Raw genomic sequence first — 15,043 nt, forward strand, 5'->3', positions numbered from 1 at the left:
CAATACACACACGTGGTCATCTCAACAACAGCTTTATAAATACAATGTTTGTATAATTGTATAATGGTACAGGACATGCATTAGTCTGCAGACAATTTACCATTAGAGGAAAAAAGGAGGAAAATTTTTGTCATTTAATGATACACATGTCTTTCATTTACAGATATTTTATGTATGTGTTTTGCAATTTTGCTACACTTTGTTCACAGTGTGTGCGAGAGTATGTTTTTTTTTTTTTGCTTCATCCAATTATGTGTGTGTGTGTGTGTGTGCAATCAAATGCTTAAAAACAATTTATTAATCTGCTCCTTGCAAGAAACATATGTCATAGTGTGCTGTTCACACAAACTGTCTAATAAAAAACTGCACAAAATGATGTTTCAAAGGCATCAAAACAGGTTTTGAGGTAATAGTGTGAAACCAGAACTGACACGTAACAGTCACTAGTCACCATTCATTTGTGTCATGACTAAAATAAACAGATAGCATTTTCTTTTTTGTGAAAACATATATCTATTTAAAAGCATTTATAAAATAAGAGACAAAGAGTCTGATAACTGAGAGGCCTTCGAGTATTTAAACAAGTGGTTTTATACACTTTTGCTCAGATTTATCTAATCCTGTTAAAAAATGTTTGCAGATGTACGTTCAGTGGCAAACAAAATCATGATTGGACCTTGTGAAAATAATCAACAAACACATTCTTTCTGCTTTAATTACTCCAGCACAATAACCACATGCAAAAGATCAAATATTTGAGTTCTCAAAGACCTTGTTAGGTATGAATCCACATAATCTGTCATTTTGTCACACGACACTGTCTTGATGTGCTCTAGTTTTACATATGCTATTGTAGAAACGTTAAATGACATAAAAAAGACAGTTCTCCCACATGAGCTACTGCGCTCTCGGCCTGAGAACACAAAAAGAAACGTGATTCAGAAAAACAGAGCCTCGAAATGTATTTAAAACAAAATGCAGCAATGAAGTGACGAAGAAATGCTGACATGTCTCCTAGCTGTCATATTTAAAATGGAAAACACGATTTCAAGATTGAATTTTCTAGCCATTTGTTTCCCTCGCTGAAGTAAAACCACAAACCGTAAGAACAGACACCAGGGCAGACAGGAACAATATTAAGGCATTTTTTCTTCAAACCAACTTTATATACAAGGTTTGTTTTTGTAAAAATGTATTAAGGTAACAATACTAAAAGTGCACTTAATGAATGGAGACCAAGGCTGTCTGCAAAAAGGACTGCTCTACTATATTTCAATATGCTTGATATTCACACGTAACATGTAAGAGATGAAGGGCTTGAAAACGTATGAGAAATACCCAGGATGAACAAGTCTAAAGAGGTTTTAACTCCTTAACCACTGAGAACTCCAAGAGCAAGTACACATTCATTAAAGTTCAAGCCTAATTCAATAATTCTGCATTCAGCGCAACTCTGTTTTTCCATCTAATGTCACAGAAAAGCGTCTCTTGAACCAGTTCCTTAGGAATTTATTCCTGTTTGAATGGACATCATATGAGAGACGGAAGGCTGAATGGAGGAAGATTTTGCAGTTGTTACCAGCTCCTCTGTGGTCATCAAAGATCATTTTTCCGTAAATGTGAGAATAAACAGAAATGCATTTCCCAACATGCTCTTGGTCGTATCTTTTACAAAAGTTCACTGAGATGCTTCTGTGTGACCTTTATTGATTAGCTTCAAGTTTTAAAATTTACCTTCACATTGCCTTTATCAAGACAAGGCACATTTTTCAAAAGTAGAAATGACACTTGAAGACAAACCAAAAATTTCAACAAGTTTATCGGTGCACTCAATCATTTTTTCTTTATAAAAAGAAAAATGTTTTAGCCCTAAAGAAATAAACACTACTTCTAAATAGAGTTTAAAGTATGACCGTTTACATGAAATGAAGAGTCTATATTCATATCAGTAGACTGTTTTATTTTATATGAAGAGGGCCCTCTGATGGGGCCGCCATTATGAGATCACATGACCAGGCGAATGCTACTCACTCGTTTCAGTAACACACCTTTTTATTGGACACTTTCACTAGCTGAATAAATGAGTCATTGCTGACTGTGAATAATGCTTTTCTACGATTGCATCAGTAACTGACCACTTCAGTGTGATGCTTGAGTTGAAGCGCAAAAAAATGATCAAATGCACCTTTAAAACTGCTGGAAATGAAACAAGATTTCTGTCGTTAATCCGATTCTAACAGTTTTTTGTCCTCCTCTTTCTTCCATCACAGTGTTCACAGGTCCAGCACATTCATAATTCACACAAAACACTCAGATTGGTCGCTCTTGTCCTCGTCGTCGCTGAGTCACGGAGCAGAAATGTCTCTCTACGGCACTATCACAGTGAAGATGCTCTCAGCAGAGGTCAGAGACATAGTCAAAATCACGGAAGCTGTCCTGATCCTTGCGCGAGAGCACCCGGGGTTCACGAGGCGGCGTGAGAGCCGGCGCTTCTGTTGTGAATTCCTCGTCGAAGTTGCTGACGTCTTCTTTGTTTCCGATAGTCGGAAGGAAGGGAGGAGGAAGTTTACGGAGGAGAAGAGCCTCCCAGTCCATAGTCTAAAAAAGTGAAAGTACATGTATGAGCATATATTTTATTTTAGTTATGTTAGAATTTATGCCGTCATTCCACATGCAAAGCATAAATGCAACACTAAAAAAATAGCTTCAACATTAAAAAGAGGGATGCACAGATTTTGAAATTAAAACCATATAAAAATGTAAATGATAACTGATAAAAAATAAATGGCTAATATTAAAATTCTGTTATAAATGAAAAAAAAATAATAATATTACAAATGAATACAGGATTCACAACATTGTTTAGTAGGTTTTTCTGTCAGCCGAACCCCTTGGATATAAATATTAAATATAAATAATATAAATAATAAATATTTCAATAATTTAATGACACATTTGCATGCTCACAGTTCTGGTGGTATCATTAATAATAATTATTATTAGAAGTAGTAGTTTTTATTTTATTTATGAAAAGATATTCCTGTTGTAAAAAAAAAAAATTGATTTGACTCTGAAACACCCACCACATCAGTTATTTAATTAAATTGCAGCTTTTAATTTCATAATTACACTAAACTATATCACGAATGCAGTCCCTATTTATTTATTTTTAATCTAACAATTTATAAATAACAAAAAATTATCTTTTAAAAAAAGTTTAACTACATTTTTTTAGGACCCTCAACAGATACTTTTTGAAAAAGAGGTTTAAGACTACATTTTAAATGATTAGTGTTTCACATATTATTAGTGTTTATTAAAGCAAAGATCTCTCTTACCCTGAAGAAAGGCTGTTTCTTTACATCCTCTGCATCTTTCTCACTGGAACCCAGTCGTCTTTCTGGATTTCTCCTTAGTAACTGTTTAAAATAACACGTAAAATTTCAATTTATCCACACTTCATTTTGACATAAAATCATATGCAGCAAATCGTGTGGGAAAGACATTTAGCAGGACAAGTCTGCTGCGCCAGCAGAATAAATTGAATGTAGGTAGGCTCAGAAAATCAGTTTGAGATATTTACCCTCCTCATGATGCCAATGGCCTCTGAGGAAAGGAACCGTGGATAACGAACTTCATCGTTCACTATGCTGTCAAAAACCTCCTCTTCATCATCACCTGGAAACGGAGACTAGAAAGACAGTTTTTGATCGGACAGATGCCAAACTGTAAGAACGTTTCAAACATTTCAAATGAAAATGCTCAAATTTCTCACCTCTCCCACCAACATCTCGTATATAAGCACTCCGAGTCCCCACCAGTCCACGGCCCGCGTGTACGACGTGTCTGTTAGAACCTCTGGAGCCAGAAACTCTGGAGTCCCACAGAACGTACTGGTCCGGTCCCCAAAACCCATCCCTGAGAAAGAGACAAAAACAGGTCTGACAAATGCTCCTGACTATATCAAGCACAATCAAAAGTATGTGAAAGAGAGAGAAAAGGAAGAGTACCTTCTTTACACAAGCCAAAGTCGGCGATCTTCACGTAACCCTCTGTGTCAAGCAGCAAGTTGTCCAATTTAAGATCTCTGGTGGGAAAACATAAAAAATACATGCAATATGTATTTAAAACATCTAGGGCTGCCCCCTAATAGTCGACTAATCGTTAAGAGGCTTGGTCGACCAAAATTTTATTAGTCGCACAATTTGTTTTTTTTTTAAATCCTCAGGCGAAGTCACGCAGATTGTTAACGGCTGGTCTATGTGTAAAACAGTACATTGGGCAGGACATCCAAACGCTCGACTATCATTCATTGACCTCAAATAAGACTTATCATCTGAAATATGTAAGTAGCAGCAACTTTACATGGCCTTTCTAGACTTTCTCATGTTAACCTAGAGAAATGTGCGCTGTTCAAGTGTCTGTGTGGAGTGTGGAAGCTGAATAGTAGCTCTCTGCTACAGGAAAGATGGAGGCACCAGTGTGTTCACTTGCACTTAAAATACTCCCTCATTTATGCTTATACAGATAAGAGTAATACATCTTTCAAATCTGTAAAAACTCTATGTTTATTTGTTTATTTTGTAAAACAATGAAAGCAAACATGATGCCCTTTGTGCCATCTCGGTCTCTGTGAACTTGAGCATGAAACTCTGTGTATTTCTTTGACTTACAGACATTAAAAATATAAGAATAAAAAGTCAAATTCCAAATTAAAAAATAAAAAATTAAAACAAAAAACAAAATCACATAATCTTTCGTATGAAACATGCATGCAGGTGCGTCCAATACTGCGGAGATGACAAGTCAATGTCGCCGACTTCATCTCTTAATCCGAAAACAAAAAGGGCACTTGTTTATCAAATTATTAAAATGCTAATGCAGTCTTCTTACTGTTTTCACTGACACACTCATAAACTTTACTTCTGCCAGTGCGCTGTGGCAAGCTTTATGTGTGTGCTTGAGCACTTATTAGGCAATGTATGCAATTAAAGGCACATTATTATAATTTAAATGGTTTGTTAATAAACGTGCACTTGGTCGACTAATGCTTCAAATAAATGACTACTAGTCGACCAGAAAAATCCTTAGTAGAGGGCAGTCCTATAGACATCTTTAGACAAAGCCAGAACATGTGCACACAACTGTTTGCATACTCACCGGTACACAATCTTGTTGTCATGTAAAAATTGAAGCCCTAAAACTACACAAGCAGCATAGAACCTGAAACAGTGTGAATTTTAAATTTTTTATTATATTTTCTTTTTTTTTTTTTTTATTTTCTACTTTATCTTCTATCCCTAAACCTAAATATCATATGTTATCATCATAAACATACTCTTTAAAGTAATTAATAAACTTTTTTTTAAGCTCTTTGTCCCCACAATATACACTACCGTTCAAAAGTTTATGGTCAGTAAGAGTTTTTTTTAAATTAGTACAATATTTTTGCATTTTTTTCTGATGGATCAAAAGTGACAGACACTTAAAATGTCACAAAAATAATAATAATGATGCTGAAAATTCAGCTTTACCATCACAGGAATAAATAACATTTTAATATATATTAAAATATAAAAAAGTCACTTTAAATTGTAGTACTATTTCACAACATTACTGTTTTTACTGTATTTTACTGTGATTCTTTCAAACTTTTTAAAAAACTTTTGAACAGCAGTGTACGCAATTTCAGTTTTCAGTTTTTTTCAGGTCATCTTTAAGGAGACAAAGTGTAGCAAAACCTGACAAACGGTTTACATACACAGCCCGTGGCTCAGTGAAGACATCTGCATGTATGTGCATCATTAGATCGCCACCTGCCGTGTACTCCATGACAAAACACACATGTTCTGGGGTCTGGAAACACGCAAACAGGTTCACGAGAAAGGGATGCTGCGCACTGTTCACCGTCTCGAAAATGCGCTTCTCACACATCAAACTGAAGGAAAAACAGAGGCAAACAAGAAAACATTTAAACATTTCATAAAAAGAAAATAAAAACAACAAAGTTATTTTGTTTACCTTTCTACTTCATCTCTGGCCACAATGTCTCCTTTCTTCAGGGCTTTAATGGCGTACATATTGCCTGACTTCTTGTATTCTGTCAACAGCACCTGACAGACACAGATATGATATAATGAAAATTTCAGATTTAAAGCTAGGAAGAAAGAAGTTGTAGGATCAAAGAAATGATTGAAGGCCAGGGAGGATGAAGACTACCTTTCCAAAATGACCTCTGCCAAGAACTGCTATTAGTCGGAAATCCTGCAGGCTCAAAGGAGTCTTCTTCTGTTTACTGCACACATAAACACACACATACTTAAAAAGCACTGTAAAGACGCCGACGTACCTGGAAATCCTCATATCGTGTGTTTGAGTCTACCTGCTCAGTGAATGTGTTCTGATTTGGCGTTCAGGTGTGGTGAAGTCCAGAGCAGAGACGGGTTCAGTGGCCAGCTGCCGTTCCTGTGCCAAGAAGCAGAGAGAGGGGAGGAGTTACAGATGGGCGGGGTTAAAGAGAAAGAGGAGGAGTTATAGAGAATCTCTCACTAGATCGGTTGTATCCTGCACATCTCGACGAATGTCCACTTTCATCGGTGAGTCATAATCTAAACTCAACTTCTCCACCGATATCTCCCTGTAACACAAACATTTGCTGATTTAAAGCAGAAATAAAAGCACAAATGAAAATATACAATATCCTGGTTATTCTTTCCAATATAATAAAAGTAAAATAAAAGTAAATATTTTCAAATAATAATTCACACTGTTGCTTTTATGGAACCCATTCAATTTGACTATACAACAGCAACAACAATAATAATAATAATAAATTATTTTTATTATTTATCACCCTCATTATTTATTTTATTGTATTAAATTTTATAAATTACACAAACCAAAAAAGAAATATTACTATAATAATAAAACTTTTGTAAGTACTGTAAAAAAAAAAAGTATTTAATTATTATTATTATTACTACTATTATTATTTCACAGAACAAGGGTAAAATTACAATACTAATATTAATCTTAAAAGCATTTATTTTGGTAAATTGGACAAATTTGGGAAGATCGCTGGTGCTCAGCAGATGATCCTTTGAATTATTTTCACATATCTATGAATACACATGTACAATGTGTGTGTTTGTGTGTGCTTTACCCTGTCTGTACTGTGTGTGCGTGAGGGCTGTAGGTTCCTGTGTTGTTGACGGTTGGTATGGCATTCCTCAGTAACCTCACCCATGTGCCGATATCAACGTTCATCTGCCGAGCTCGTGTGAACGCTTTTCCTGCATTTGACCACAAACATACACACTGTCTGACCTCTGACCACTAGATGGAGCCCAACACCATTCAAGTTGCATGTCAGAAATTAAAGTCAACATGAAATGACATTCAGCTCAATTTGAAGTGCATTTGGATAAAGTAATCAACAGATTCTTGCATTTATTGTAAATAGAGAAAACATTTATTTGCCCCTTACCCTGTTGTTTGGAGAAAACTTTCCTCTGCCGTTTTAGCCGAGGACCCCTCACAATCACAGGGTTAAAGAAGGTAACCTGAGGCAGCCAGATGGTACACATATGTCAACCACATATTTCAATGCTGGCCAGTTTAGTACATCTCTTTGGTTTGGGTGCATTTATAAAGTAACTAAACAAAGCACTGAGGCAGAATCTTTTTGGGGGTGGGATAAAACACATTTTTGAGTGCACATGTGTGTGTACCTCTGCCAGCAGCAGTCCCTGTGGCTCTAGCTCTAGTTGTACTCTGTGTTTCTGGTTGTCCAGAAAATCCTCCAACTTGAGAAATTTCAGTGCACACAGAGATCGGTAATCTCTCCAGTACACTGCGATCTCCATCTCTCTGTACTGCACACATAAAGACACAATGATCAACGTCAGTATCAGAGACAGTGATTGTTTTAGTATTACATCACATTTACTTTTATTTATACATTTGGCAGATGTTTGCTCTGCACTGAAGTTATACATTTACATCTGATCAGTTCTTCAGTATTATTTGCAATATATATTACTCTAGTATTTATTCATATTTTAAAATAGCTTTTGATTTTATATTTTTAGTTTTCATTTACGTTTTCGTAATTCTGTTATGTGCTTTTGTCATTATTATTATTAGTTTATATGTATCTGTTTAGCTTTATTTATTTATTTATTTACATGTTTCATTTTAGTAAATTAATACTTATACTATTCATTTCATTTAGTTGTAAAGGGAACATTTCTATTTTTCTAAGTTTAGTTTTTTTTTTTTAATCAAATATTGAATTTATTTTATTTTAGCTTGATTTCAGTTGCAGAAAACTACTTTAAATAGTTTCAGTTTTAGTTAACATTTCATCAGCATTTCAGAGTTGTTTCATTTATCAAATAACTGTACGGATATTATATATCCTGGAAAAAGTCCTAATTTGCATGGCTGTTAATCATTCTGCATGTGCGATCTGCTTTTTTCCTAGATAAGAATAGCATGCCCTTGTTTGTTTAAGAGTTATCTGAGATGTTCCAGCAGTAAAGTCACTGATGTTACACAGCCAATGGATTTTGATTTTGTAATTATAATTACAGCCTATTGCCTGGAGCTTTAATTAATGAAACAGTCACTGAATTTGTAATCTGTGTAAATCTACTATTAACTATTAACTCACTCGCTCCAGCTCTATGGTGAAGGTCTGATCCCAGCCCTGTTCTCCAACCATCTTCCATGCTGTTTGACCCACGACTGTGTTATCCAGCTTCAGTACTGCGCTCACCTCCGCTGCGCACACACACACACACACGAATACAATTGTATCTTTTAATTGAGATCAAATGAAGGTCAATATTTCCTGATTTCTGATACAATCTCTAAATGATTGTTGTGTCAGTAAGTTTGTTGAATAAGTCAACCAATCACTCGCCAGCATGATAATGCAACACCCCAAGTGTTATAAGCTCAGATGCACTACATCCTGTTCTATCTTCACACATTTATATAAAAAAATCTCACACATCACCAAGGACTAAACACACTATGTATGTTACATCCTCCAAACACACACATGCACTCACAGGAGAGTTCATCTGTTTTGGGAGGGTTTTTTCCACTGACACTGCCACTGCGACTGTACAGGCCTTTTCCACTCCGCATAAAGGACCGTCCTTCTCCCGGACTGTGACATGGCAATACTACCTGACTGCCGCGGGAACGTCCGGGAACCACCTCTAGCACACCCATACAGCCCAGCAATGTGACCTGAAGAGTGCCTATGCACAGACACACACAGACAAAAACAGGAAAATAAGTACCTGGTGACTTCTATTAAACTAAATGAAATAAACAGGCATTTATTGGTGTAAAAGATGTTTTTGAATACCAGTGAGGGGAGAGGGTTTGGAGAGGGTGCTGTACTGGTTGTGCACATAGGGGGCGCTGTGTCGACAGCTGAACACTGGTGAGGAGGCTAAAGCCAGCTCTTCTTTGATAACAGATGCTTTGGGGTGATCCTCAGGAAGTTCTGCTAACCGCCGATCTAGTGAATCTCTCAGCAGATCCAACCTCTGAGATGACTCGCTCAGACGACACTGAGCCTGTAGAAGACGAGAGAGGAAGACAGGAGGGATGATGTATTAAAAGAGTGCAGGGGCATCAAAAGAACCAGTGCTTCGTGATATAGATGATACTACAATAATGAAAAGCAGAGTTTACTTAATTGAGAAGTAATTGAAAGCTATGTTTATGCATGATATAATGATAAAATGGGGTCTGTTAAGATTTTTAATGTTTTTAAAGAATTTATTAATATTTTATTTAATTATGTAGAATTAAGAATTTATTAGAATAGAATTAGAATGCATTTGATATACAAAATTTTGGGTCCTTCAGAAATCATTCTAATATGCTGATTTGCTCAAGAAATTGAGCTTATTTTTATCAATAGTAAAATCAGTTTTGCTGTTTAATATTTTTGTGGAAAAAATAATGTTTTCAGGATTCTTTGATGAATAGAACATTCAGAAGAACCCTATTTATTTGAAGCAGAATTTACTGTCTTTACTGTCACTTTTGATCAATTTAATGCATCCTTGCTGAATAAAAGTATTTCTAAGTTCTTAAAAAATATATAATATAATATAATATAATATAATAATATAATATGGGTTCTTGATTTTTTAATGTTTTTAAAGTATCTATTAATATTTTATTTAATTATATATATATATATATATATAATTTATTTAGCATTTATTTGATATATGCAAAAAAGAGAAAAACTGCAATATTGTGTAAAAAGTTAATATATTTTATAATATAATTTATTCATGTGATGACAAAGCTGAATTTTCTGCATCATTACTCCAGTCTTCAGTGTCACATGATTCTTCAGAAATCATTCTAATATGCTCAAGAAATATCGCTTATTATTATTAATAGTGAAACTAGTTTAAAATTTTGTGAAAACTGTGATACATTTTTCAGAATTCTTTAACGAATAGAACATTCAGAATCTATTTGAAACTGAAATGTTTTGGAACATGTTAAGTCTTTACTGTCACTTTTGATCAGCTGAATGCATCCTTGCTTATAAAAATAAAAAAACCTTATTGACTTATTTTTATGGGGTTATTAACCCCAAATGATACGAGTATAATAAACGATGTTAGTATAATACCTCTGACATGGCCTTTTTGTCCTGTACTTTACTGGCTCCAAGAAGTCTAAGGACATTTTTTGCTCCCTCGGCGACAGCGTGCTCTACACGGTAATGGTGTCTGAGCTCCTCAATCCTTAGCTCCATACCACATGGGTCAGGCTTTCCTGAAGAGACACACACAAACAGACATATCAGGCTATCAATATCACTCCCACAGCCTGAATGGGTCAGAGCTATTTCAAACCTCATAATTAAACAGCAAGGAAGAATATCATTTCAAGATGAATCAACAAAGTACAGAATTCAAATGGCAAACTGTAACACCTTTTGATTAAAGAAAAATGTATATATAAAGAACAAAAACTGCAAGCTTAGATAAAGACAAGCACTTCACACTGCAGGACACTGCTGTCATTGCTTGAAATGTCAACTACCCATTAACCATAATGAAACTGAACTGAATGTGAACCCCATACAGACATCACGTCTAAGATACAATAAATGGCACATGAGGTTGTGTGCATCTGAGGGATGATTTCGGATCAGGACAGTGAGTTTCCATATAGTAATTACTACACTTATGCAAACTAGGAGAGATGATTGTAGATCAGTCTAACATGCTGCCAGCTACAGACTTTTAGAAATAAGAGGATTATTAAGGATTATAAACTGAAAGATTAAGATGATGTGTTATATTATTCTGTCATACCATCAAAAACATTGACATGCTGTTCCGGGTCTTATATAAACATTTATTTTCATCTGTTTGGTTCTGTCTGAAATACAAGCAGTTCAAAGCATTCCAGTCAATAAACGAAAAGATCCTGAGTGCAGGGAAAAAAATAAATCTCTATGTCCTAACACAGGGGTGTCAAACTCAACTCCTGGAGGGCCGAAGCCCTGCAGAGTTTAGATGCAACCCTAATTAAACACACCTGATCCAACTAATCAAGTCCTTCAGGCTTATTTGAAAACTACATGGAATGAGCTTTGGAGCAGGGTTGGAACAAAACCCTGAAGGGCTCCGGCCCTTCAGGAATTGAGTTTGACAGCCTTGTCCTAACATAACTGAGACTGCAGGCTGTTTACTATTTCCAGATTTTCATATATTTTTAATCTAGCTGAGACTAGAAGAGCGTGTGCTTGTGTGTGAGCTAGCGCCTGTGTTAGGACTGTCCCAGTAAAATCATTTATTGATACAGCACGATTTTTTCCCCTTGAGCTGCTTCAAATAAAGACTTGGGAGCAAAAAAACATGACAAAAGACAGAGTTGGAGGGAAAATATCACTTGAATGAGTGAGGTTTTTGTGTCCTAATAAGGCATAAAGCCAAATGCAATAACTCAGGGAGTGCATGTGTGTACATGTACACATTGAAGGTGTGTGTGTGTGTGTGTGTTTATACAGTATATAGAGTATTAAATAATGTGTGTTAACTAAAGCTGCCTGTAACATTTTTGTTTCATATGATATGATACAGTATCTTGTCTATCTGGATTATGATATAATAAGCTATAATTACTACGAAAGCATGCAAAGCTTAGGTGTGTTTGTGCTCTGTTTATTATCATAATGGAAGAGAATTAAAATTTTTACAGCAATAGCATATTAAATTATATTTTGTACTGCAAAAACAAAGAAAATACTATATATTCTATATAGTGTGTGTATATATATATATATATATATATATATATATATATATATATATATATATATATATATATATATATATATAGTGCACATATATGCACACATTTGCATAAAGGATGCATTTATTTATTAAAACAGCAATATTGTGTTAAATGATTACATTTATACTACATACTGTTGAAGAAACTTATTTATTAAACAGATTATTTAATGTTTACTGGGATACATGTGCTTTACATGAAAATGAACCACTTAAAAGTAAGTAAATACTATATTTATATTTATTTGAATGTCTTTGTTCTGTGTTTTTTTTATATATATATTGTAGCTTTTTGCTGTAAACTGTCAATCAAAAGGTGTGTGTGTGAGTGAGTGTGTGTATGAAGCATAAAGGAGATGGGAGAGTTGGAGTGAGAACTGACCGTCATCAGTTACCTGACTCTGTGTTTGTGTCTATGTGTGTTTGGTTCACTCCAAGCCAAACGGGGTCATAACACACTCATTTATTGATCTGTATGACCTTCGCTCACTGCTTATGTGTGTGTGTGTGTGTGTGTGTGTGTGTGTGTGTGCATGCTGTTCTCCAGATTGCATAAACACTGCACACTCCACACCCTGAAAACTCACACCACTCGTCTTCTGGGATTCAGGTGGATATTGATCTGTTTAGTTCTTTGCTCATCTATGAAATCAGACTCTAAAAGCAACAATGCATGAGTAGCGCACACACTTTCAGCCATACCCTGTATATCATCCTTGTGTTCGTAGGCCTGCACTGCTTTCCGGATCTGCATGCGAATGATGTCAATCTTTGTCTTGCTGTCCTGAAGCATCTGCTGAGCTGTCTGCAACATTTTCTTATCCTAAAATCCCACACAAACACACACCACTGTAGTTAGTCAACAGTGCCTAAACATCTTTTGACAGACTGGCTCTGTTCCGAAATCTTTGCCTTGTTGCATACATAAGCTGCATTGGAGTACCCTAATACTCAAAAACAGCACACACAAATATTAGGTAAAACTTCATTTGTAATCACATTGAGCTCTTTTTATTTTCACTTTTTAGTATCGAATGACATTTAAAAAAATATAATAACTGTCTTGCCTCATCTAGCATCTTCCCAGAACACCAAAAAATGCATTCTGGGATTGCCTTCACCATGAATATGCGATGCTGCCTTTGATTTTGGAAGCAGCATAATTGAGTTGACTGCATTTGCAGTGAGCACACCAATGATGACTCTGTAGGTACACTACTGTTCAAAAGTATGGGGTCAGTAAGATTTGCGTTTTTAAAGAAATTAATACTTTCATTCAGCAAGAACGCATTAAACTGGCAGTAAAGACTTGCATTGTTATAAACAAATCCTTTTTACTGTATTTTTCATCAAATAAATGGAACCTTGAACATAAAAGACTTATTTCAAAGACCAAAAAGAATCTTACCAACCCCGATCACAAGTTTTGGAACAGAGCCTGTGTGTGTGCATGTGTATACCTTAGTGGAGCCGTTGGCATAGATGGGGATCATATTTTCGGCCCCCTGTTTGACTTTGAGTTCGATGTTTAACTGTCTTTCCAGGGCAGTGATTCTCTCCTTATGCGCCGAAGACCTACCCTCTGCTCCCGGAGACTGGGGAGCATCATCTAGGGATAAGAAGTTAAAAAGCCAAGGGATTTAAGAACGGGACTTGCAACGTGTAAAATCAGGGTTTTTGATATGAAAACATGAATTAATAATATTTCAGGCATCTATAATTTATGTCCTTAAACATATGTGTTTTTGTTGGATTTAAATATTTATGAGTATTTGAATGCATGTGCATCCACTCGAAAACAAACCATGAATTATTTTTCTTTCATGATATCACTGTGATCATCACTCATACACAGCAGTCAGTGTCCACTCACCACGTGAATCATCCGTCCCTTTGACGACGATATGAGCGTCCAGCTCTTGTAGCTGAGCATGGAGCGAGTCCAGACGTCGACTGGAGCTTCGCAACTGACTCTCCACCTGCTGAGCATTTCGTTTATCGGTTGTGGCTCTGCGGAGATTCTCTGCTCCCTCTTTAATCTTCAGCTCCTTCCGGATTTCCCTACGGATTCGCTCTCGCTGTTCATCCAACCGCTGCTGAACACTCGAGTCAGAGAAATCGGAGCTGTGGTCCAAGCCTAGCTGCTCTAGTACTGACAACCCCACCGGGATCACTCTGAAAAACAGAAAGATGAACTTTAAAAAATGAAGCACTCCCATCCTCAACTACAGATCAAAGTCAAATTCAGCTTCAGATATCCTGAGATCTTAGTAATTCACTAAATGCACTCCATTGAGATCACTTCATTATCATCTTAGGTCTGACATAGCCAGACTTTGGAATGCTGGCATAAAGTCTCATCCACATTGTGGCTTATCTGGCCAAGATGTGCCCAAAGGAAAAGACCATGTGACCAGCAAGTACAGTGTTCTTGCTTTTAGATGCTGTTGGGTAAATCTGAAATCTATGAGATTTGAAAAATAAACAACCAAAACAAAGGTGCAGCAATTTCAACTACATAACTTGGAAATAAATTTGTGCTCTGGGATATACTGTTTACCTATCAGCCTACTTCTTTAAACAATGTCCCTTTAAACATCTTTATTTCAGGGTGGACTGATATAAACCTTGACTATAAATCTTGACTTTGTGTCAGATTGGAAAAACCTTTGCAATATACATCAGCCATA

At 35.8% G+C, this 15,043-nt stretch overlaps 1 protein-coding gene across 2 annotated transcripts in view; it reads right to left on the reverse strand.

The window, feature by feature from the left end:
* Positions 1 to 2,048: 2,048 nt before the first annotated feature.
* The window catches only part of LOC109087037 (serine/threonine-protein kinase N1-like), a 34,339-nt gene continuing 21,344 nt past the window's right edge, over positions 2,049 to 15,043 (reverse strand). For both annotated transcript variants that reach the window (XM_042717168.1, XM_042717167.1), the window contains exons 2-22: positions 14,227 to 14,528; positions 13,814 to 13,962; positions 13,056 to 13,176; positions 10,679 to 10,824; positions 9,383 to 9,596; positions 9,078 to 9,272; positions 8,675 to 8,784; positions 7,731 to 7,874; positions 7,487 to 7,562; positions 7,163 to 7,292; positions 6,550 to 6,637; positions 6,383 to 6,465; positions 6,220 to 6,295; positions 6,022 to 6,113; positions 5,762 to 5,938; positions 5,161 to 5,223; positions 4,011 to 4,087; positions 3,776 to 3,918; positions 3,584 to 3,691; positions 3,339 to 3,419; positions 2,049 to 2,598 (exon numbers count right to left, since the gene is read on the reverse strand). In XM_042717168.1, coding sequence (XP_042573102.1) covers positions 2,395 to 2,598; positions 3,339 to 3,419; positions 3,584 to 3,691; positions 3,776 to 3,918; positions 4,011 to 4,087; positions 5,161 to 5,223; positions 5,762 to 5,938; positions 6,022 to 6,113; positions 6,220 to 6,295; positions 6,383 to 6,465; positions 6,550 to 6,637; positions 7,163 to 7,292; positions 7,487 to 7,562; positions 7,731 to 7,874; positions 8,675 to 8,784; positions 9,078 to 9,272; positions 9,383 to 9,596; positions 10,679 to 10,824; positions 13,056 to 13,176; positions 13,814 to 13,962; positions 14,227 to 14,528 — 2,779 coding nt within the window. In that variant the 3' untranslated portion in view covers positions 2,049 to 2,394. The remainder of the gene's footprint in view (positions 2,599 to 3,338; positions 3,420 to 3,583; positions 3,692 to 3,775; positions 3,919 to 4,010; positions 4,088 to 5,160; positions 5,224 to 5,761; positions 5,939 to 6,021; positions 6,114 to 6,219; positions 6,296 to 6,382; positions 6,466 to 6,549; positions 6,638 to 7,162; positions 7,293 to 7,486; positions 7,563 to 7,730; positions 7,875 to 8,674; positions 8,785 to 9,077; positions 9,273 to 9,382; positions 9,597 to 10,678; positions 10,825 to 13,055; positions 13,177 to 13,813; positions 13,963 to 14,226; positions 14,529 to 15,043) is intronic.

The sequence above is a fragment of the Cyprinus carpio genome, chromosome B1, assembly GCF_018340385.1.
Source record: "Cyprinus carpio isolate SPL01 chromosome B1, ASM1834038v1, whole genome shotgun sequence".
In the NCBI taxonomy this organism is placed as follows: Eukaryota; Metazoa; Chordata; class Actinopteri; order Cypriniformes; family Cyprinidae; genus Cyprinus; species Cyprinus carpio.